Source organism: Anguilla rostrata, chromosome 16 (assembly GCF_018555375.3).
Source record: "Anguilla rostrata isolate EN2019 chromosome 16, ASM1855537v3, whole genome shotgun sequence".
Classification (NCBI taxonomy): Eukaryota; Metazoa; Chordata; class Actinopteri; order Anguilliformes; family Anguillidae; genus Anguilla; species Anguilla rostrata.
In genome coordinates, this window is record NC_057948.1 from 25,539,996 (window position 1) to 25,563,683 (window position 23,688).

The following is a 23,688-nucleotide window of genomic DNA, read 5'->3' on the forward strand; positions in this document are numbered from 1 at the left end:
TCTCCACCCCTCTTACACACACACACACAAGCTCACGCGTACACGCACACACAAACACACATATACAGCATGAGGTTCCGGACCTAGAATCACTGCCAGCATGAAATTAACAAATCATCACAGACAACGCATAGAAAATGGCCACAAACCAATAAAAAATAAATAAATAAACAATTAAATGGCACAGAACCCTGCATTTCCCTGGATTAATTAGGATTAGTCTTTGACTAAATAATTTTATGATCTTTGATAGACTCTCCAGTGACAGTGACTTGGTGTAGACAAATGGGACAGGTGCACAGAGAACATTTTGACCCTGCTCTCTTAAAAATACAATCACAGATACTTTCAATAGACAAGTCATAAATGTAAGAAGGTGAAAAGAGGGTAATTTCTTTGGCCTTTCTGGCTTCTCTATATCAAAATTGCACAGGTTTTTTTCCCCCTCTGGAAATGGTCAAATCAGCACTGCAGGAACCTTGCAGTCACATCAAAATGCTGGTCACGAAGTGTGCAACCACGAGTCAGGACTTGCAGTAAATCGTGCTCTCTGTCATCTGATATAGTCCAGGCCTTAACTGACCCAGGACATGGCTCTCCCACAGAAGGTTATAAACGACTTTCATAATAAAATGGACTATTACCGGCTAAGCAACAGTGAGAGATGGTAACGACCCCCCAGCAACAATAGACTCATTTTTCCCATAATGCCTCAGAAAAGTGAGCCAGCTATTATGCTGGCAACGATGCAGACCGCCTTCTTCCACCAGAGTGAAAAAATCTTCTGTTAACACAACTGAGCTACACAGTCAAAAAGGCTCCCGGTATGACACACAATATAAATTCTTTATATGACAAGTGAAAGGATGCAGTCTGACCTCTGACACCTAAGTGAAACGGTAAGGAACATTTATAAGTCTTTTCTATCTGTTTGCCTGAACACATAACCAGGTAGGGATTTTACAGCATCCATAAAACCGCCTTCGCAATGCACCGCAGTCTCTGCCCAGAGGGCTCCCCATCGCCCCGTTACAGCATATTTAACATGGGCACAGTCCATACAGGTAGCTGTAGGGCTGCAGAACGGCCAGCCTTGGACAGAGCGGTCTGCCGAGGATCTGAGGTGGAGCCGGAGGCCCCCATACGGCCGGACGCATCGTTTGTGTTTTGTGCAGGTGAGCTCTCGAGACGGCACAGTCCGGCTCCACGGCCGGGCACTGTTCCGGAATGTTCCCACCGGTTGGAATGCTGCGACCAGTGATGCCCTTGGCTGCAATGAACAACATGAGGCTCAACGATATTTTCATTTCAGAGCTCATCCAGCTATTCATAAAGGGGCCATGAAGCAATTCTCTATGACACATAAACCCTGAAAACTCTGTGGGTGGTTTAACCTTATCAAACATTTATCAAACAACCCAGCAAGGGCCATTTACAATCCTGTGCGCTGGGTACACACAAACATAGATTTAATACCACTCTATTATCTCCCCATCTCATCTGTCGCTTTCTCCATCTCTCTCCTCCTCCTTCTAGTACTCACACAAAACATACGTATTGGCATTAAGCTATTGAAATCGAAAGAGACTAGGTATGTGAGATAAAAACTAAAAAAAAATTTGTTTCGCATTTGATGATAGTACATTTGGTCCGATGCCTATGCATTGCCGCTGTCGTCACTGTTAATTGAACAATTCATTAATTAATTCCATCCCTGAAAAGGAGGGATCAATATCCCCATAATCCTCCTGTCCATATGCAATTCCCCTCTGTGCCCTAAAATGGCCCCTGGAACAAGGCTGAGGGGAGGAGGGAGGACATACATGGAGGTGGGTGTGTGGCTCCCAGAATCCTGTGCATGCATTCCAGCCTAGCAACTTCATCTAATTGGTTCCAGTGGAATTCCATTTCAGCCCCAGGCAACCTGCTCCTAGTATGAAAATTTGAATGGTTTTTAACCCTGTCTAATTCAGGTGCACTACCCCTGAGTGAGAAAAATGCCATGCCAGTCAAACATACGATAATAAACGCCCGCCCATCTTTATCCCCGTCCCGCACACCGCCACTTTTATCCATCATCTGCATGCCGGGTAGAATGTCGCCGAAATGTCATGAATTGCTTTTTGCATATCTTCCACTGAGAATGAGCAAGCAATGAAAGGATTACATGCATAATAAAAATGACTAATGCACAAACAGGTAATGAATAGGCTCGCTTATTTGCTCTGTATTTTGTGTACCGCGATATAATTCCCCTGTAGACAAAGGAGTGTCTGGCAAATAATACATAATTAAATACATAAAAATACATCATAAAAAAAAGAACACATCTGTCTATCAGTGTCAATTTTAATGCGATTCCATCATCCCTTAAGAGTCACTCTGGCTTTTTGTCTTCCAACAAGACAGAAAAACCAGCTCAGACACTGAGGATCAAACCTATTTGTACATGAAAGGGGCACTGTGCACAGTTTAGTCACACAGCCAATCCATTCAGCCTGCAGCTTGGAGAAACATTAAACCGTTGAAACAGATCTCTACTGACAGCGTGACAAATCAATGTTTTTTTCTGCATGTGAGCATGCGTTTGTTCAGTGGGCGTCTTCCGCTAGTCCCCTGGCTCTAACGGCCATGTTTTGGGTGGAGGGGAGGTGGGGCTGGGGGTAAGGTGGAGGCGTGGGCTCTCGGGGTGGCGTCAGTGCCACGCTCGGGGTCAGCTGTCAAAGCCAAGGTCAAAGTCCCTGTCCTGGGGCTGCAGGAGAGGTGGGGGAAGGGCCGGGGGAGGGAGGAGGAGGCGGCGGTGGTGGGCCCAGGATATTCTGCCCCATTGCACTCACATAGGTTACGCCCGTTTCCTGGCCAACCCACCACCCCCCACCCCAGCATCCTGCCCTGACCTACGACAGCACCACCTGAGTAAATACAGAGACAGAGTGTGAGGGTGGTGATGAAGCAGGCAGGAGGGGGAACTGTTTTTTTTCTCTCTTTTTTTTTTTTTCAGAAAACACAGTGTGACAAAAGGGGGCCTCCCTCAGCCTGTCAGTCTGTCAGGAGAGAACAACGTCCCGGCCGTTCTGACAGACACGTTGTCCCAAACGGCGGTCTATATAAACAGCATCTCCTCTTGTTCCAAGCCACTCATGAGAGACTTTCCACAATTCAATCAGACCAAACGCTTTGGGGTGTCTTATATAAAAGGGACGGGGCTGGGGGTGGTGGGGAGGACCTGACAGGGTCTTCTGTCATATTATAGCCGTCTGCTGTCTGTCACTATAGCAGGGGTTTGTCCTTTCGTACAGTGTGTGTGTGTGTGGGGGGGGGGTTCGGGATCAAGAAAATGAGAAGATGGGGTGCCATTTGCCTCCTCTGCAAGCACTATGACTACCTCAAACCGAGATGGAGGAATGAACGAAATGGCACAGCGCAGAGGACGGCATTAATGAGAGACCACAGCAGCTGCTGTCTCCTAAAAATGACATCTATAACTTTTTTAAAAATTTACTGCAGCGTGTGGTTGCGGAGGCCGGGTTTAATGTAATCAGAGCTCCATGGAGGGAGAGACTCAGAGAAACGCCACAGAGAGACGTGTAGGGGTCGGACTGCGAAGCTCCTCCGTAGGGTCAGAACATGCTTTAAAGCTCACTAGCTGCTGAGTGTCTGCTCCAGGGCACAGAAACAGATACAAACACACGAAGGGATGCTGATATGAGGAGAGATGGACGGAGCACGAACGCGCGCGGAGGAGCTACGGGCTGCGGCAGAACCCACAGTAACACACTGCCTGGTGTTCCACCCGCCCTTTGCCCCGTCTGCTTATGGCCTTCGACCTCTATTACTCAGGAATTCTCCAGACGAGCCTAGAAAGCAAGGAGGGGAGGGGAGGGGAGGGGAGGGGAGGGATGGGATGGGATGGGATGGGATGGGGGTTAGGTCTCCGTTCCACTCTTTTTCCGATACAGGCCATAGCAGTCATGAACCTCTGGACCAAGGCAAAACTGATAAAGAAAATACCACTCCTCTGGGACCCAATGGCTCCCCAAACCTCTTAGACAAGACTGAGTACTTCTTTCTTTTAGTTAAATTTTAGTTATAACATACCAAGAAAGCTCAATATCCACCATTCCAGCATTCATATATATGGCACCAACAAACATATCACGGCCAAAGTCACTTAGATCACACATCTTGCCCATTCTAATATTTGCTCAAACAACAAAACCTCTTCACCATGTATGCATACTGTATTTTGAGTTGCAGCCAGTGAGAGTGTGTGTGTATACATATATATATATATATATATATATCATATTTTTAATATTAATAACTTTAATAAGATTTTTTTCAACCGTTACTCAGTGATCTGCAGCTTTACAGGCAGGCCCCTCCTCCTCTCCACTACCCACATTCCATTCCACACCTCTGCCATGGAGGATGCAGGAACAGAGAGTGGGGTGGGCAAAAAGCAGAAAGAGAGAGTGAAGGACAGGAGAGAGAGAGAGAGAGAGAGAGTGAGAGAGAGAGGAGTAGGAAGGGAAAACATCACCCCAAAACACACTCCTCTCTTATTTACCGTGCAGCTGTCCCCACTTCATCTCCACTGAAAGGATGTGAAGTCTCGGGGCCGTACCTATTTACATCCCTGGCAGGCGGCCATGGGAGACCCCTCCAAACGTTACCGAGTCAGCCGTGTTTTCGCCGCGGCCTTGTCACAACAGTGCCGCCGTCTGCGATGGCCGGGCCGCTCTCGGTGAAAGGCACCAAAGAGGGAGATGTGGCTGAGTGCGCGTCGTCTAATTGCTCAGCTACGGGAAAAAAGCCGCTCTTTCCCCCCGCCTGTCGCTGGGACGTTGCCAACTTTTTACTTCTCACACGGGGGGGAGAAAAAAAACAAAAAAAAAACAACTGCTCGCTGAAAATGGTATGATTGTATCTCAGGATACTTAGAATAAATTATCGCTTGTGTTTATCACTTAATCAATCTTATTTAGAGAGATTAAATGAGATGGCATAGCTAGCTGTGAATGAATACTGCGAACATGTTAAGTGGTCCTTTGCCTGATCCAGTTCATTTCTGTGTAAAAGCTGTGAGATATCCCCTTATCGCTGGGACTGGAGCGTCTCTGAGAGTTTTTAGATGTTGCTCCGCTACCGCGGTGAGATCACCCCCCCTCCCCACCCCCCACCCCAATGTTGTTTTCTCTCTGTCCACCTTCAACAAGACAGAACAGAGCAAAATAAAAATCTATTAAATTAAACAGATCCTATAGATCACAGTTCATGGCAAATATTCCACAAGATCCCACTTCAGCCAGAGGACTTTTCCCCACTCTGAACTCTGAGTTAGCTTTAGGGAAGCATGGAATGGGACCCAGATTATTATACCATTTCTCCAATCCCCAATGTGAGAACACAAGGGCTGGCCTGGTGTGATACAGATACCAATGAGTAACATTGAAGCAACACTGCTTACAAGGTCATCTTGTGTAAAAAAAAAAAAAAACCTGGCTTTATTTACAGAACAGCATTATTCGTTATAAGGGCATTCATGTGGTGCAGCGGTTAAGTGGTTGAGCTTACAACAAAAAAGGATGCAGGCTTGACTCCCAAGTGAAGCACTGCAGATTCTACTTGCACCAAAGCACTTAATCTGAATTGCATCAGTAAATATCCCAGCATATAAAAGGGTATCCACCAAGCAAATCAATAATGCCAATAATGATATTTAGCAGAAAGCCTTGAATGTAATATGAAAGTGTTTACATGTTTACATACACAGCTGGACGTGAAGGAACTGTGCTGAAGCTATTCAGGTTAGTACCTTAGTGAGCAGTACAACAGTATCACATTCAGGATCTGAATCAGAAAACTTCTCACCGCAAGCCAAGCTGCATGGAAATTACTCTGCACAGCCACCCTATTAGACAAACTAAATTACCCAAAGACGGGAGACGTATGAATAATGTCCGAGCACATAAGGCCTGTGATTTATTATCTTCGGGGGACAAAAAAGTTGAAATCTATATTTCCTTAAAGCTGTATACCCCTTGGGCAATCTGCAACCTACAGAAGGTGCTCAGTAATCAATACAAATGATTCCATTGTTTTTAACAGGAGAAGAGACCCTGATCATGCAACCACACTCCAGGAACACACACACATGGCTACTTTACGGGAAAGGAGACCACGTATGTTTCTAGAATGTCCACAATGCATAGTACATATGAATAAAGGTATTGAGTCAATCGACAGTATGTTCTGCTCTATTCGATGTGCTGAATGTGGAGACCAGGAATAGAGATAGGAATGTACTTTTAATACAAGTACCATACAAGTTTAAATAAGATGCCGCATACATACTATCGTGTGTAATGTTCTTACACACTGGAAAGCGGAAACAAGGAAAGTCTTCATTACACAAAGGATACAAACAGCTGATGTAAATCCTTTGGAAGACTGACATTTGGACCAAATGATTTCAGGCTTGTGTTGTGCTCAGTAGCTCCGGGCCAAAGGGCAGAGCATTGCATTTCAGAACCGTTCAACAAGAGCGCGATTTAATTACACCTGACAATCTATCACATAGGACAGAGGGGGGGGGGGGGGGAGAGAGAGAGAGCGAGAGGGGGAGGGAAAGAGAGAAAGAGAGAATGTAGCGAGGGAGTGAGGAAATATATGCAGCTTTTTGAAAACACGACACAGCGGAATGGGCGCCATCGTCGTACAGAACAAAGGGGTAGGCTAAAGAGAGCGCAGGAACATGTGCACATGAGGGAGGGGGGTCGGAGTAAGGGAGTAAGGACAGATACGGGAGGAAATATGCGAGATGCGCACTGTAAACAAAACGGAGAGCGTCACAATGATCTCCATCGCCGTGAAAGGAAAATGAAGCTTAGGTTAAGCCACATTATTAACACAGCCAGACAGGTGCATGAAAAACTAGGATTTGAGAAGAGCCCTTTCACATCGCCGCACATCGATTTTACAATGGAGTGGGAGAGATACAGATACAGTTTCATTCTACTAGGAGAGCAAAGCCCCTGCTAAGTTGCCCTCATTGTCTTTCCTTGTTACCGTAATGCACAGGGCTGTAGGAGAGAGATTGCAGAGCCATGTTCTATTGTCAAAGTAAGTGCAGGCTTAACGGGCTGCCTGTAAGCGGGCGATCTCTCAAACGATTCAAAGAGGACACAAACCATCACCGTGAAAACGGAATCAGAGGCAACCTAGAGACAGGCCTCTTAAAACCCACACTCTTCACACACGGAAAAGACAAGCAGGATTTCCGCACCAAAAATGTAGGCGATTTGACAGGCTGGATTCAAATGTGACTAGATTTTCAACATCTAGAGAGAATGTCATCTTCTTTCCTACAGTAGTTTCTGGGTTCAGCCGTCTGAACAATGTTTCTGGAAGGATGGGGAATTTGGTGGAATCTCCGAACCAGGACTTCAGCAGGCTCATAATCACACGCCTCCAAGCAGTTTTCCCCCTTCTATTTCTATTACCCTGAATGTATTCCTTTTAACCCATTTAAACCCTTTGAAGAGTAGTTTTTTTCAGAATGTTTGTGTTCATTGCTTTCAATAACCAGTGGGGACTGTTACATCAGCATTAGATTGTTCAGTTAAGAACATTTTAATCACATACTGTATTTGTGATCTCACACCTGGAACATGTCCTCTGAAGCACATTCCACCAGCTGCTGCTTCTTTCCCCCGCACAGTCTACCAGCTGGGCTGTGCGGTCAATGTGTGGGAGAGGTAAGCTTCATGCACAGCTGGTGCCAGATTGGCAAGACCAGTCTCCTCAATGAGGTAGGAAAAGCCCTGCAGACAGAAGCCCTCCTTCCCCAGGCAATGTTGTGAGTAATTGTAGAAGGGGGTCCTCATTACTCTTGGGGAGAGCCTCTGCTAGCGTGGGCCGTCCTACGGCACGTCACAGCACCAAGAACAAGAGCCGTAGCAGGGCACCCTCCACAGGAGCCCCCTGAATGTATGCCTAATCTATTGTCCCTGTCTCCTGCCCTGTGAGTATCTGTCATTGAGCTCACTGACAGTAGAAAGCACAACTTCAAAGCCCAGCAATGAACCAGGGGTGGGGGTCTGGACGAGAGTGTGTGTGTGCGTGTGTGTGAGTGTGTGTGTAGGTTCTCAAGGAAGACAAAGGAGACCAGAGAGAGATGGACATGTGATTCAGTGAGGACCCACTCGTGAGGCTAGGGGGTGGGGGCGTCCCCTGAACACGGTCCCAGAAATGCCTTCACCCCTCCAGGACCGCACCTACCAACCCGGGCAATTTAGAATTCTTTAACAATTATATGTCAACATGCCGCCCCCCTCCCCGCAGTACAGAGACAGCTTAACCTAAACAGATCGATTCCTCGGTGACACACAGAACACGTCATTGCATTTTTACATCAACTCAATCAAAACAGGAGATGGCAAAGTGGAAAGGCAAACATGCCTGGTTGACCTTGGGAGGGAAGTGTGACAGCTCTCTCTAGAAATCTTTAACCACGGGACTTCGACTCAAACCCCCTGCCTTTGAGCCTTTCATCTCTGACAGCTCCCTGGAATTCCAGATTAAACTCTCGTCTAATTGCAGAGTGACTTTTTAAACTTGGCGGAAAATGTGTAAGTCACAGAGTTACTTTTAAAAAATAATATCCAGAAGTATATATATATAAAAACGCTAATATACGCTGCAGTTTTCCAAAGTTCTCCAAAACTCGGATCCCCAGGTCAACGATGGTTTCACGTGGTGAATAGAAAGCGGGAAAAAAGAAAATAAATACTAACTTAACAAAGCCTAAACTCTTTCCAATTAATGCCCAAGAAAGGGAGAAAAGCCTGTCCTTTCGACTGATCATTAAAGCCATTTTGTATGGGGGGCTATTGTGTTGGGTTGCTTAGAAACGGGTCTACATAGGAATGAGGGCCGGACCTTTGGTAAACGGCCGGCTCGGTCCACCGTACAGCTCCCGTAATTCACAGAGAGGATAAAAAGCTTCCTGAGTCCAAGCTAATGAGGAGCTCTGAGGGGGAAAAGGAGGGTGAGCAAAAGCAAGTGGGGTGGTGTGGTAAGGGGAGGGGGGGGTCCATCAAAGTGATAACATTTACAAAAATGAGTGTTTCCTGGATGGCCTGGTGATTGAGAGAGCCGACAGGGAACCCACGCTACATCAGTTCCCCAACCGCGAGCTCACAGAAATGGCAGACAAGCAAATAAGAACGGCAATTTATGAGCGAATGGGATTTCTTTATCCGTGGGGGCTCTAAAAGGAGCCTCCTCTAATTCAGCACCCTTTGCATGGTGGCTCGGCTGTCAGCACTGGGCTGTAGGGGGTCTGTAATAAGCACAAATTACCCCCAAGTACAAATTGAGCATGAGCGCGGATGCTGACAAATACATAACACAAAAAAGAAACCTTTGATCTTTAGAAGGTTGAAAGAGGATCTATATTTCACCTCACTTAAGGGAATAAAAAGACCCACACGAACCCCAACCCCCCACCTCCGTTCCCCTTTCAAAATGTCCCTCCATTGGCTGGAAATGAAAGAATGAATGCCTGCTGTAATTGTTGGCGATGCACTCATATGCTAAATGCCCTGGCTTGAGGTCGGCCATTAGACCGATCTCCCTGTGTGTACAGTATTTACAGTAGGCAGGGCCCACTGCGACAACAATACACAATGCATTACCCTGCATCACGGTATGGTTAACTCAGACCCCTTCAGTCCTTCACTTGTGGAATAAACATAGTCTGAGACACAGCGCACATGGCACAACGGACACACCATCACGGTCACTTTAACGACAGAGCGAACCAAGCGAGCGAATTCGAGCGGCGAGACTACTGATATCCGTTTCGCCAGTTTGCGTTGCTGCAACCTTGAGTGGCAGTGGTCTGCGCAAACGGGAACAGGTGCATGCAAAGGGTGTAAGACGGAGAGTGCATCCTCTGCTTTGCAATACCATGACAGATGGGGCCACCCAATAAACTCATCCATCTATCCAGCACACCCATCCATCCCCTCCCCCTCCCTCTCCCCCCCCAGCGAGCATGGGCTCTGCGGCGGCTCCCTGAACCTGGACAGTGCAGCGAGCCAGCTGCTCCACACAGAGAGAGGTGCCACGCCTCTCAAGCGCAGGAAATCAGCGAACGCACTGCTGCTTAAGCCCTCCGAGATTCCAGCACATCGCCGTACATTATTTATACGCTCGGCAGCAGCCCTTCTGCAGGGGAAACCTGCACCGCTTACGGTTGTTTCATGCTCATTTCTAGCTGGTTATTTCACTTAGAGAAACACAGGATAGGCACCGTCCCTCCGGGGAAATTAAACTGCCTCAGAGCAAGCCGCACAAGACCCTTTACGAGGGTGCCCAAACCCCCGGAACTCACACACTGTGCCTACTGCCTGGTATTTGAATGGTACCAGGGAGAACGGATGAGAGAAGGAAGTAGTCATCAGAGACGCATCACAGTCAAGTTCTGGAGCAACGTTTGGAGGACAGATGGTCCAGTGCTCAATAACTTCCCCTCAAGCTATCGTCTCTCTTTAACACCCATCAGCATGACACCTTCAACCCAATCACAGGAGCCGCATTGCACGGAGGTGAGAGGTCTAGGAAATCACTTCGGTCTTCCAATTTCCAGTTCAAATATACAGAGACAAGGAGGAACAGAGCGAGCCTTCACCTCCCTCCCTCTAAAGGGCGACCGTTCGCTCCTTTCTCATCACACACACACTTCTGCACACACCACCCGGGCTCAGACGAGCACAGGTTAAAACATTTTGAGCCAAAATGTGGGTCAGCGACTCTTCTGCCAGGAAGAGGATGGCATCTGTCTGACTGAGGCTATTTTCAGAAGAAAGAGATGACAAAAGTACAACGGAGGGAGCAGGAGGTGAATATAGAATGTGACAGACTGCTATTGAAAAGGAAATATGGCTATGCTTCATACATTAATAACACCCAAGGTGCCTTTACAAGATCCAATTGATAGGCAATGATTTTTAGCTCAAATTCTCTCTCAAAGCAGCAAGTCTTTAAGTGCCATCACAGGGACATCAACTATAACTTAACACTCAGTGAGAAAACATTGTGTCAGCATGTGAGGTAAACAGACATTTCAGGGCTCAGTGGACACAAAATTGATGGCATTGCTAACATTGTACATTGTCACTTTGTAATATTATAATACTAAATATAAGTAATATTATAATATGTACATACCTACAGATATACCACATTCATGAGTGTTGCATGACACCTTTATAAAGTGTTCATGCAGTACCTTATCCCGGCTGCCACAGACATACTGGCAGAAAAACTAGTATGTCAGCCCTCATAAAGCGCATTAGTTTATAACTGCTTTACAATTTTGCAATGCTACATTCTCTGCAATGCATGCTTTATGCATGTCTTATGAAGTCATGCTTAATATCAGCAACCTTTCTTTCATAAACAAAAAGGGGCAAATCTGCATGGTAAACAAAAATTTGCAGAATCAGAGAAGCAAATCACATTCTTATTCTCTCCCATTAAGGATGTAGAGAGTACATGCTTGCTCTGTTTAAAATGGGTTATTGTAGACTGTGGGTGGAGTCTCTGCAAAGGGGTGAAGATGATAAGCCTGTGCAGGCAGCTAAACCTCCAATGATCACACTCCTCTGCCAGCAATGGCTAGTGCCACATTGCTAAAATGCTGAATCGCTCATCTGAGATTGTGGTTGTGTGTGTCTATGCATGTCCACACGTGCACGAGTGTGCATGTCTGCATGTGGGTATCTGAGTGTGACAGTGTGTATGTGTGCGTAGGCATGTTTGTGTTTTTATGTATGTATTGTAAGTGTGTACATACACATGTCTGCATATGTGTGCATGTGTATGTGAGTTTATGAATGTATGCGTGAGTGCTTGTGTTGCGTGCATATGCAAATCCGTGTGTGTGTGTGTGTGTGTGTCTGTGTGTTTGAGCACACGTGTGCTGTCTATGTGCTGTCATGTACGTACCAATCTAGTCACTCCTATTAACATTTGCTAGCGATAATCTCCACATTCCTTTTGAAATGAAAAGCAACCTAAATGTTAATAGAATCAAGGGCAATCTGATACTGTGAATTGTAACCCGATGCATAATTCAAACAGTATTTACATTGTTAATATGGTTGCTTTCCATTCTACCATTTCTTGATTTACTTATCATCATGGTGTGAGCAGACAGTTGAGACAATAGGTCCCTCTCATGAAAACTCTGCCAGGGATGAGCAATTCTGTCAGTCTGTTCAGCGGTTAATTCATAAATCATACAAAGACGGGCATTAAAGATTTTCCACCGATATTAAATTCAAAATGTGCAAAAGAAAAAGCAGCTATAGCCTGACCTTTTGAAAAGGACTCCCTGGGGAGAACGTCTTATGAGAAAAGGTTTCTTATGTCTGACGGCACTGGTGTGTGTAGTGGAACCTTTCCCATGTGCAGCAGACGGACAAAGACTGCACAGGCCTTCTCACAGTGAACAGCGCCAGGAGCCCTTAAACAGCACAGCAGAGAGCTGTCCACACACATAGCAGGCCACCGTCTCCACGGCCTGCACTCCCGATCGCACACAGTCTAAATATACTCACACGAACAGTATCTAGCCTGACTGTCTAAACACATTCATTCCAACGTGCCACATATCAAATGTGGTAACCGAGACGAAATAACTAGGAAAGTAAACATGTTTACTGAATGGGAGTGAACAACATCACTCAAATAAATTATCTGTTAGGTGTATCAAGCTTGTATTGAGTTAAAATGCATGTACAATAAGGTGTTTCTATTAGAACATATAGATTTTTGTAGGATCAAGTATTGTGTGTGTGTGTGTGTGTGCGCGCAGGACAGAGAGAGAGAGAGAAAAATAGAAAGAGAGAAAGGAGAATATAGAGAGCAAGGGGATGATTTTCAAAAGCAGAAGATCAACAAAGATGAATGGCTTTACTTTGCAGTGTGATCAATAACAAACATGTGTCCAGTGATTTAAACAATAGATCTTAAAGCTCGGGCCACAGATTGCTTCTCTGGGGTTTGGCCCGGTGTCGGTGTCAATACTTGCTTTGTGACCTCTTTACAGAAGAACCGAGGAGAATGAGGTTATTTTTGTCCTGGATGTTCATCCAATCAGGTCAAGAATATCTTTATGGCCTCTGCTGGAATGGATCACTTCTAGGCCTTCTATTCAGGAGGGCCCTGCATGAAGTGGACACAGCCAGTGCTCGTGGCCTGAGTACCTTACCACATGTGTGCCCCAGCACCCTGCACTGGTTTTGAGCCTGGGGAGGTTCTGTGGCCCCGTGCTTGTGTTTCAGTGTCAGACTACATCACAGCTCTGCTACTGGAGCCAGGGAACAGGCCTGGAACAGACCTAGGCACACAACACTCTGGAGCTGTATTGTGAAATGGTCAGTGAGTACTATCAGAAAGCTAAAAGAATCCAGATGCTCCCCTTATCTCTCACCCCTCCACTAACTTTCAATAAATACCCCATCCCTCCCCAATTCACCTCCCTGTCCAGCACACAATTAAATTAAATCAATAAAGGGGGAATGGAATTGTTCGTTCTCTACATATAAAGCAAGGCTTGTGCCAACCTTTCCATTTGAGAGCCCCATTTGTCATTTTTGATTAGTCATTTTCAATAATTTACAGTATATTATAGCTGTGCCTACATGATGCCCCAATGATGTACGCACACCAGACATGAAAGGCGAAGACCAAGCCACTGAAGGGGACAGAGTCCAGCATGGCAGTGTTTTTCCTCCTCATTAATGGCTTCTGGAGACTGCCAGGATAAATCAATAGACTGACATACAGGCTGACAGGGGTATGGTTATTTATATGGATAGATGGGCACATATGTTGAGAGGGGCAGGCAGACATTTCGCGTTTCACAGCTTTGATGGAAAGACAGATAAAATCACAGCCGACCAGGGTTCAGCAGGCAAGAGGAGCTCACAAGCTCTAAACACCCGTCTAGCCAGTAAGGTGGCACAGAGAATTCATTTAGAGAAAAAAAAAAAACATATTAAAAATGAGTGGAGTGAATGTACAAGCGGAGATATTTTCATGCAGTACATGAGGAAACATGTTCACTATGTGGACTGCGCTTCTGAGGTGCAGAGGCTCTAAATTTACTGTGACATACCGGGCTGCGGCAGAACATTACTGTTGTTACATTATTGGTTTGCTTAGCAGTCTCGCGTACCCAGAGACACTCTCACAACTTAAATTATGTACAAACTATCCATTTATACTGCTGGATATTCTACTGAGGAAATTCAGATAAAGTACACTGCTCAAGGGTGCATTGGCAGCTCAGCTTTAAACCTTTGAGTTACGAGCCTGGTTCTTTAACCAGTATGCTACCAGCTACATTAAATAGCTAGCACTGTATTTGGTATTAGCAGTGTATATCTGCCAGTAAGTATTATTCAGATCGAGCTTGTGGTGTTATTTGTTTCTGCAAGAGCAAGTGCTAATACTGAGCAAGTGTTAATATTGTTAAAATGTCGAGGAAATGGAATTCCCAAGCCTTCTGTCCTCATTGATTGTGCCTTTCCATGGTTAATGCTGACAAGAGCTATCACCTTGCCATGAAAGAGCTGAACGCACATTCAACTGAAGACGTTCAACACAATAATATGCCAGAAAATAAGTAATTTGACTTGGAGGACATGCACAATAATGGGCACGCATTTTATCCAACACCCACTCATTCACCATAAAGCACTCCGAGATTGTGATATGAAAAATGTTACATAAACACAATCAATTATACGTATGTGTATATCATTTGCAGTAAGCTGATTTGAAAAAGGAGATGTGTAAAATGGGCAGAAGAGCTGCTTTACAATCAAGATAATAATATGGATCATAAAAAAAATGAAACACTAATAAATTACTTAAGGGGAGATCGATTTGTTGGTTAATAACAGTGAAAATCAAATATATGACACTTACTTGCGGCCTGTACTCGGGCCTTGCGGCTCACCACCAGCCCAAAGGAGTTCTGAGCCACGCACTCATAGTCCCCCTCGTCAGAAGAGCCATCCAACTTGGTCCTCTGAAACCGACCAATCAGGAGAGAGCCATTTGCAAACATGGCATAGTCCTGGTCCTCCAACAGGAGCATGCCATTCCTCCTCCACTGCGTGGTGATCGGTGGGATGCCATCCACCTGACAGTGGAGCATGAGGGGCTGCTCCTGGACGGCGATGATGTCACTGGGCTCCAACGTGAAGGATAGCTCTGCCCCTAAAGTTACACCTGTGCACACGCGCGCACAGACAAACAGACACACACACACACACACACACACACACACACACACACACAGATTAATGTAAATCATATGTGAAGAACACTTATAAAACACCACTTTTCAATCTCTAAGGTTGTAAGATATACAACACATGCTACTGTAACGGCTCGGAAGCGTTCAGCCCCAGCTTATCCTGAACACATAACCAATTTCCATTATCAAACCATCAAATAGGCAAGGCACAAATAAAAACAATAGTTACATCATTATTGATCATTTCTCCCTTTATAGAATACCCCAGTGGGGTGCTTCCAGTTTCCCTAGAGTTTAAAGCTTCTGTATGGGTTTTCCGCAAGGCAAGTGGAAAGGAAGTTAATGTTCAATAGACACAGAATGGAACGGCCACCATACATCCCAATTTCTCCATGATGTCAGAGTCAACATGGTAAGTTTCACTGTTGCTATGGGCCCAGGTGTTTACCATCCAAGGGACTCTTTTCAGCTCAGACATGATCATATCTGAACGGCATTTTCTGATTGTGTTCAAAGATATGTAAAGAGCTTTGATGTTACGTGATCTATGCAAAATTCTGCACAATAACTTTGATGTTCGTCTTGCATTAAACACTGTGTATTACCTATAAACATAAAATACTCTTCCACACTTCTGTAAGCAAGTCGGTTCGGTGGTCAAAGCCAAGAGCCATACAAAAGCAATTATCTGAACATCTTTCCCCTTCACCTTGAATTCTCTTTGTCCTAGGACAGATAACAGAGAATTTAGATGGGGTCGGAGGACCTCAAAGGGCACAAGATTCCTGATAAAAAGATGATTAAATACAGGACTTCAGAGATATGGGGTTTTCTAAAATGTGGGGGAGGGGAAGCCTTAAGACTACTTAGGGTCAGGGTAAATAAAAAATAAATGTAAGATTATCATTTAATAAAGGACACATTTTTAAAAATCCAGATTTCACCTTCTGCACTGAGGAAAAGGAAGCCTAATTCCCTGAGATAACCTCTGTGCTCTTCTCCTGCTCAGACTCTTCTCCAGTCGTGCAAAGCCTTTATTCTCCTTCTTTACAGATCTCTTAATTTCTAGTTATATTGCCACTTCTGCCCAACTAAAAGTGGAGAAAGTACAGCTCATCAATGCTGATCAAGGACAACCCTCCCATGCTTTTACTAACAAAAAGCTCCCTCGGTTTTCATCAAAAGCTCAAAAGTAGAAGGCGAACGCATGGTAACTCACATCTCACTCCATCTTTTATTTATTTGTGACCTCAAGAAAGAGCAACCATTTCACCACATCAAAACCAGAAAATACTTTTTCTTTTCTCTAAAAACCTGTTGTCATTCAAAAAAAAGTTCTTTGTCAAACACTTGTGCAGCATGACAAGGTTTTTTTCTTCGCTATCTAAAAGTTGAGGTGACAGCATAATGATTCAATGCCCTTGCTTTACTTAATGTGGCGGGTGGTAAATTGAAACCGAGTTAAAAAAAACAAAAAAAAAAAACAGTGACTAAACGCAGTCAGGTAAAGAAGTCTGCCCAGCGCTGTCTCTGATGAAAGGGGAAGCTCAGGGGACTCTCTCCTGCTTTCATGGCTCAGAGTATTGGGTTTCAGCTGGCAGGAGGACAGGGAGCAGCCTCTACTCGTAGAAGCAGGCTGGAGAAGGTGGGTGGGCGGGTCAGTGGTGGTAGGAAAGGGGTGGGGTGGGGTGGGGTGGGGGGGGGTGATTCAGCAGAGAGAGGGATGGGTACCTCCAACATAATCACTAACATACCAGCTCCCAAAATATTAGCCTTTAGGAGCAGCCCAGGAACACACTGTGAAGTTCACTGTACCATGGAACTCTCTCTTTGAGCACGGGGGTCCTCATTCTGGGTCCGGGGTACAGTGCAAAACACAAGCTTAAACTCTCCTTGGTTAATGCAATTTGGATCACAAGGAGGAACACGGTACAGGAGGGGGACGTAACAGATCCATTGCTGGTTTTTAGGGGGATGGTCTTTGCACAGAACGTGTATTTTAGTTTGCATAGCAATGCAAGTAATTTCCAGAAAATTTGGTGTGCAAATGAGGGTATGTGTGTGGTGGATGAGGGAGGGGGGCACAATGTATATGTTTCTAAGCAACATTATGTAAGACAAATAGGAATGGTTTTACTCTTTTACTCTGGTTTTAATGTGTTTTTACTTATTTTATTTATTGGTTTTACCTTTGTCTTACTGGAGCTACGTTTTCTGATGGTTTCATTGTTCTGTATTGTTTTGATTGTGAATTTAATCGTTTCTTTTTAAATCTGCAATTATTTTTTGTGATGTTCAAATAAATGGGACACAAAAATCATTAAAAAAACTTCTCTCTCTCTCTCTCTCCCTGTCTGTCTCTCAGTCTGTCTCTCACTCTCTCTCACTATAGCCTTTTCCCCCCTCTCCCCCAAGTCTACCAAACATTTAACCAGTGGGACCATAAACACAGGCTCTCGTGGAAATGAAGAGAAATGAAATGGCTGGCCTGCAATTTGTGTCCATACAACATGTCACACTCAACTACAATAACTGAGAGCTTGCAGGGGGAAACGTGCCACAGTAGCTCTGTCCAGAGTGCTGCAGGCAGTCTATGTTCTTCACTTTTAGAGTTTAACTTGGGATGTCAGCACACAAACAGCACATGATGAGCCCTAGAGCACAGCGATCAGGGCGCTTTCTGTTTGGAGAGAAACACGTGCGGGGGAAAAAAAAAAACCTACTGTAAATGCCATGACTTAAGACACAAACAAACAAAAAAATCTAATCTTTTAAGGGAAATGTTGAATGCCTTTGACTCCTGCCTTCCTTCAGAGACGTTTACCTCAAAATAATTTAAAAAATGCCAAAGGAAGATAATCCATTTTATCCCATACTAATGAAAGTTGGGTATGACCAGTGTTTATCACTTGTAAAACACTTACTTGTTACTGTCAAAAAACAGATGCAAAGTTAATACATTCAAAACATGCAAGGAAAATGCACTGAATTATGCAGTGAAAGCAGGAAGAAGCAGCATTTCACAAAGCACTGCCTTTCCCTGGTGTTAAAACTGGCTCGGCAGCATAATCCAACAGGATCAGGTCTCTGCAAGCTGCAGCTGTGCATGGGAGAGATATTGATCACTGTGCAAACATTTCACTCTCAGAACAGGGGAAATGGATGTCATTGTTTTTGCATTCAAAGGCCTGAATTGAGAAGAAAGAAGTGAGTAATGTAACATGGAATGAAGGACGTGTGGGAAAGGCACAGTTGAAATGGGGTCACTACCAGCAGCTCAGTGACATTGGCCCCACTGCTGAGTCTTGGTTTGCGGAGAACAGGGACAGCAACACAGGCAGTGAGTGCCACTGCACTTGGAAAAAGAAAACCACTTATCTATACCATCGCTTGATATGACAACAACGTCGTTCTTTAGCCATAAGAGGCAGTAGCCACTGTGGGCTTATACCACAAGTCTTCAACTTGGGGCCATTTCTTAAAATGTCTGCTACTCCTACATAAAGAACACAATCAAGCATTTTTACCTTTGCTAGAGCTCTTTTCTTTTTACCTCACCATTGCTGATAACTTACACATATAACACTCACAGGGGCAGAGGGGGTGAAAAAAGCTAAATGCTACAATCAGAATCTCTATCACACAATGACAATCCCTCAGTTTCAACCCAATCCCTGGGTTATTACAGAACTTGCCATAATTTCAGCACTTGACAACAATCACTCTTACACTGGGGACGTTTTCAAGGGATTCTCAGCCCATGCAAGCAAGACGTGGGGAACATTAGCGAGAAAGACCACGCTTAATGCGTGCTCTAAAATGGGAATGGGTTACCGATTCCATCAAGCTCTGCAGGGTTTTGGATTACCTCAGCAGAAGCGCAGGGACCTGACGGGAGGAAGGAGGCGGCCTCTCTTTAAGAACCGAGTGGCTTAACTTACGCCTGACATCTGGCAGAGCCCAGCGCACCCAAAAGCCAGAACAGAGGTACAACTCTTCTGATAAACATGGGCCAGTAAGCTCTCAAGTCTTCTGCAGACAGGTGACATTCATTTTCAATTATGTACTCATGCCATGCCTTCTTGATTTTAATGATGTGACAAAGAAGTCCCTAATTTCACAGTTTCAGGCATCCAGAGTTTTGTCATAGTACTAGATCATATCTACCCAAGTGCAGACACAGGTGATCCCTTTTCCAGTGTATATCTCCACTGATGCAAAGATTAAAAATGGGTTTGTAAGAAGGCTCAGACATTTGTATACAGGTAATATATATTATTTAAATGCTCTATGTGTAATTTTACCGTATGAAAACACTCCCATGAGCACTTTTCACTCTATAGTCCACATACACATCTTCTGCAACATGATAACACCGGCAAAACAGATGAGAGATTATGAGATTGTATAGTGCTGTGCCGCTAGTCACACCAGCAGACATTATATTGCATATGTGCTTATCTACATCACATACACATTCAATATTAAATTAAATGAACTGAAAGGTATCAGTTTAATCTTCACAATATTGTGTCTTCGTAATGAGGGGATGTTGATGCATGTACAGCCTATTACATGTTCAAAACAGGTTAATTTCCTCATGTTCTACCTTCCCCCAGTTCCCTGAAGCAAACGATCAGGAATTTCCACAATCAAAATGAGAGAGAGAGAGAGAGATGTGAATGGTGTAAGAACAACCTACAGCGCAGTCTAAAAGTATCTGGACAGTGATACAATTTTTGTTGTTTTAGATCTGTACTCCAGCACAATGTATTTGAAATTAAACAATGAATGAGTTTTATTAAGTGCAAATCATCAGCTTTAATTTATAGGTATTTAGGCTACATCTATATTGGCTGAACCGTGTAAGTAGCCCTATTTATACTTTGTTGGGGGACCCAAAGTGAGAGGAAAAATTAACATAATCTTAAATAATGTGGACATATTTAGTGCCTAAATCCTTTTCAGTCGATGACTGCCTGTAGTCTGGAAGTCACAGACATCACCAGATGCTGAATATCTGCCCTGGTGATGCTTCGCCAAGCCTGTACTGCAGCCATCTTCAGTTGCTGTTTGTTTCAGGGGCTTGTTGCCTAGTCTTCAGCAAATGCAGCACATGTTCAGTCAAAAACGTTCCACGTTACAGCACTGAAAAACTAATTGGTTGCTTCAGCGTATATTTGGGGTCATTGTCCTTCTTCAAGGTGATGCACCATCCAATGAGTTTTAAGTCATTTAGTTGGCTCTGAGCAGAACAGTTCAGAATTCATCCTGCTGCTGTCGTCAGCAGTCACATCATCAATGAATACAAGTGAGGCAGTTCCAGTGGCGGCCATACATGCCCAAGCCATAACACTACCTCCACCATGTTTCACAGCACAGATGGGGGCGCTTTGTACCATGATCAGTTCCTTTCTCTCTGCATACTTTCATCTTTCCATTACTTTGGTACATGTTAATACTCATTACATCTGTCCATAAGACTTTGTTCCAGAACTATACAGTTTTTCTAATGTACTTTTAAGCAAACGCTAACCTGGTCGTTCTGTTCTTGAGGCTTGCCAGTGGTATGCATCCAGTGGTGAATACTCTAAGGTTATGCAGGTGCAGACATCCCTATTGTAGTCTGACACATCTATGCCAAAATCCTGGAGAGTGTTCCTCGTCTGTTCGACAGTTGAAAAGGGGTTTTTCTGCACAACAGAAAGTTTTCTTTGGTCATCCACTACAGTGGTCTTCCGTGGTCTACCACATTGTTTGCTATTGCTGAGCTCACTGCTTTCTTGCTGCCTAACCATGTATCAAACCAGCCAATTCTTTGGCTATGGCTCTGATTTTTCAGCCTCAGGATGGCTGGCTTCACTGGCATTGCCAATTCATTGGTCCTCAAGTTGAGACAACAGTAACAGACTTCAAATGCAAATGCCACACATACAATCAACTCTAAACCTTTTGTTTGCCTTCTTATGCGTGAAGTAATGATACACAGCTGCCAAGAAACAGCTGAGCAGTCAACAGTCCAAATACTTTTTGTGCTCCAAAATGGGGGGGACTTTGTATAACAGGGCTGTAATTCCTACAAGGTTCACCAAACATGCATTTAAAGTTGACAGTCTGAACTTTAAAAAAAAAATGTAATTGTTTAATTTCTAGTCCAATGAGCTGGAGTACAGGGCGAAAAATATTTTCAGTGTGCGAATAATTAGGAACTGCACAGCATAACTGCATAAAACAAACAAACAAACAAACAAACAAATAAATAAATAAATAATTTTTTTAAAAGGGCTGGGGGGGGGGGGGTTCAAATCAAACTCTTTTTAGTGAACTCCCGACCTTTCTTTGGTGAAAGCCTGCATGTTAAATGACGGATAGTCTACACGTTAAATATAGGCTCGGCCACGGAACCTCGTAAATCAATATTTTCAGGAATCACATCCAGAAGAATTCTGTGCTGTCAGGGCTAAAGACCGACAAGAAAACTGACGCGCACGTTCCAGTAGTTTCTTTTTTTAAACGGTGGTTCAACCACATACATATCTTTGTTCATTGCAACTGCAATTGACCAAGTATAAATACACACTACTGTACACACCATATTTAAAGAAATTCCCAAACTATGCAGACTTTTAGTTAAAGGATCAGAAGCGATTTCAAGTTGCTAATCTGGCTCATGTGGAGATTAATTTAACATTACCTAAAAAATCACGTGTCACTGTTTTAAGTAGAATTTCGTACAAAAAAAGAAAATAAATAAAATAATAATAATAAATCCAATGGGATATACATACACGCTTCGTAAGAAACAATGAACGTAAACATATAGTATGGTTAATTTGCTTTTCAAAAGAACACTGTATCTCTAAAAAAAGGTAAGTAGTGCAAATCTTGGGAAGGATCGCTTTTAAGCTTAACGGAAACAACTGCGTCCTAGTGTCAAAATGAAAAACAGAAATAAGATTAAACACGCATACCGCTACACATGGCTACTGTACAGTCAACTACAGCAGCAGCAGCAGCACAAGTAGATCTGGGACTTACACATATATTAACAAGCTGCATGCTCCTTAAACCACATAGAAACAGCATGCCACACAGTAGCGATGAGGGGGAAAAAACAGGTCAGCAAGTTAATGTTCATTCCTGCACAAAGCTCACTATTCAATAAACACCAAACAAAAAGCAGGTGTTACTTAAGGAGCAAGAGCAGTAGCCTACGCTATAAGTGATATCAATTAACACTCACCGACTAAAGCACTCAAGAGTAATCCAAGTAAGCATGAAACCCAGCAGCGCTTTCTGGTAGCCATTTAAGCACTTAAAATAATACGAGGCTTGGAAAAACAAAGCAAGGCAAAAGGTGGCAAGCAGTTAGCTAGCTCTTCATGATCCAAGCTACAACAATTGGTGGCTCGCGGAGGTCGAACATGCTTGCGCCATTTTGCACATCTATCAGGAATCTGTCAGCATCTCGCGCTCTCCCTTTATTTTCCCTTCTGTGTCCACTGTCTTTCCTTTTCACTTGCAAACATTCGCTCACGTTGCTGCCTTTTCCACAACCACACCGTTTTCTCTCCTTCTCCCCACCTCTCTCTCTCCTCCCACTGCCTCTCGCTGTCTCCTTTTAAGAGGCTCCACTTGGGGGAACAAAAGACCTGACCACTTTCAAGACTAATGCAGGGTAGCTTAGATTTGCTTATTTGAATCTCCAGTGTTGCACATTGTGAAAATTACAGTTAAATTATTTTAATATGGCGGCCATGATAGTCCCATAGCAAATACGATGCTGATGGAGTACCATATTAATTGGCTATTAATTGCGCATCACTAACATCATGAAATGTTACCATAAAAATAAAAAATCACACCATTTACTGTAAATGATATAGCAATGCTTCACAGAGGGGGTTAGTAGTCCTGGATTTTCATATTGCTCCATGTAATCGCAAATGCAACGTAAAAACGACTTAATTGCAGCATACTAATCAGTAAATGCATTGTTACGAATTAATGCAAACTTTGAATGGGTCAGCAATGTAATTAGCACGGTTTGTACATTTTAAATAAGAGAAAATAGGCACATGTGTATTTCTGCATGTTTCATTGGTGAAGTTCAGATAGATTGCAGTAAACAAAGCCCAGCAATAAACGAATTTGACAGAAATAGGAATGGAATAGCCAACGGGGAGCGACACCTACTGGCAAAGTGAAAACTCACACATCGTATGATTACTGCAGTCGCAAAATATATGTTCGGATTCTGTATAAACCATGATTTGTAATGAATGATTTAATATCTGCGGCGCAACATATAATGGAAATTTCGGATGTTTCTTTGTCAGGTTTAA

At 44.0% G+C, this 23,688-nt stretch overlaps 1 protein-coding gene across 3 annotated transcripts in view; it reads right to left on the minus strand.

The window, feature by feature from the left end:
• Positions 1–22,996, minus strand: part of LOC135241994 (immunoglobulin superfamily DCC subclass member 3-like) — a 63,366-nt gene extending 40,370 nt beyond the window's left edge. For 2 of the 3 annotated variants that reach the window (XM_064312841.1, XM_064312840.1), the window contains exons 1-2: positions 22,587–22,996; positions 15,010–15,315 (exon numbers count right to left, since the gene is read on the minus strand). In XM_064312841.1, coding sequence (XP_064168911.1) covers positions 15,010–15,315; positions 22,587–22,650 — 370 coding nt within the window. In that variant the 5' untranslated portion in view covers positions 22,651–22,996. The remainder of the gene's footprint in view (positions 1–15,009; positions 15,316–22,586) is intronic. The other variant, XM_064312842.1, reaches the window with a different exon arrangement.
• Positions 22,997–23,688: the final 692 nt, after the last annotated feature.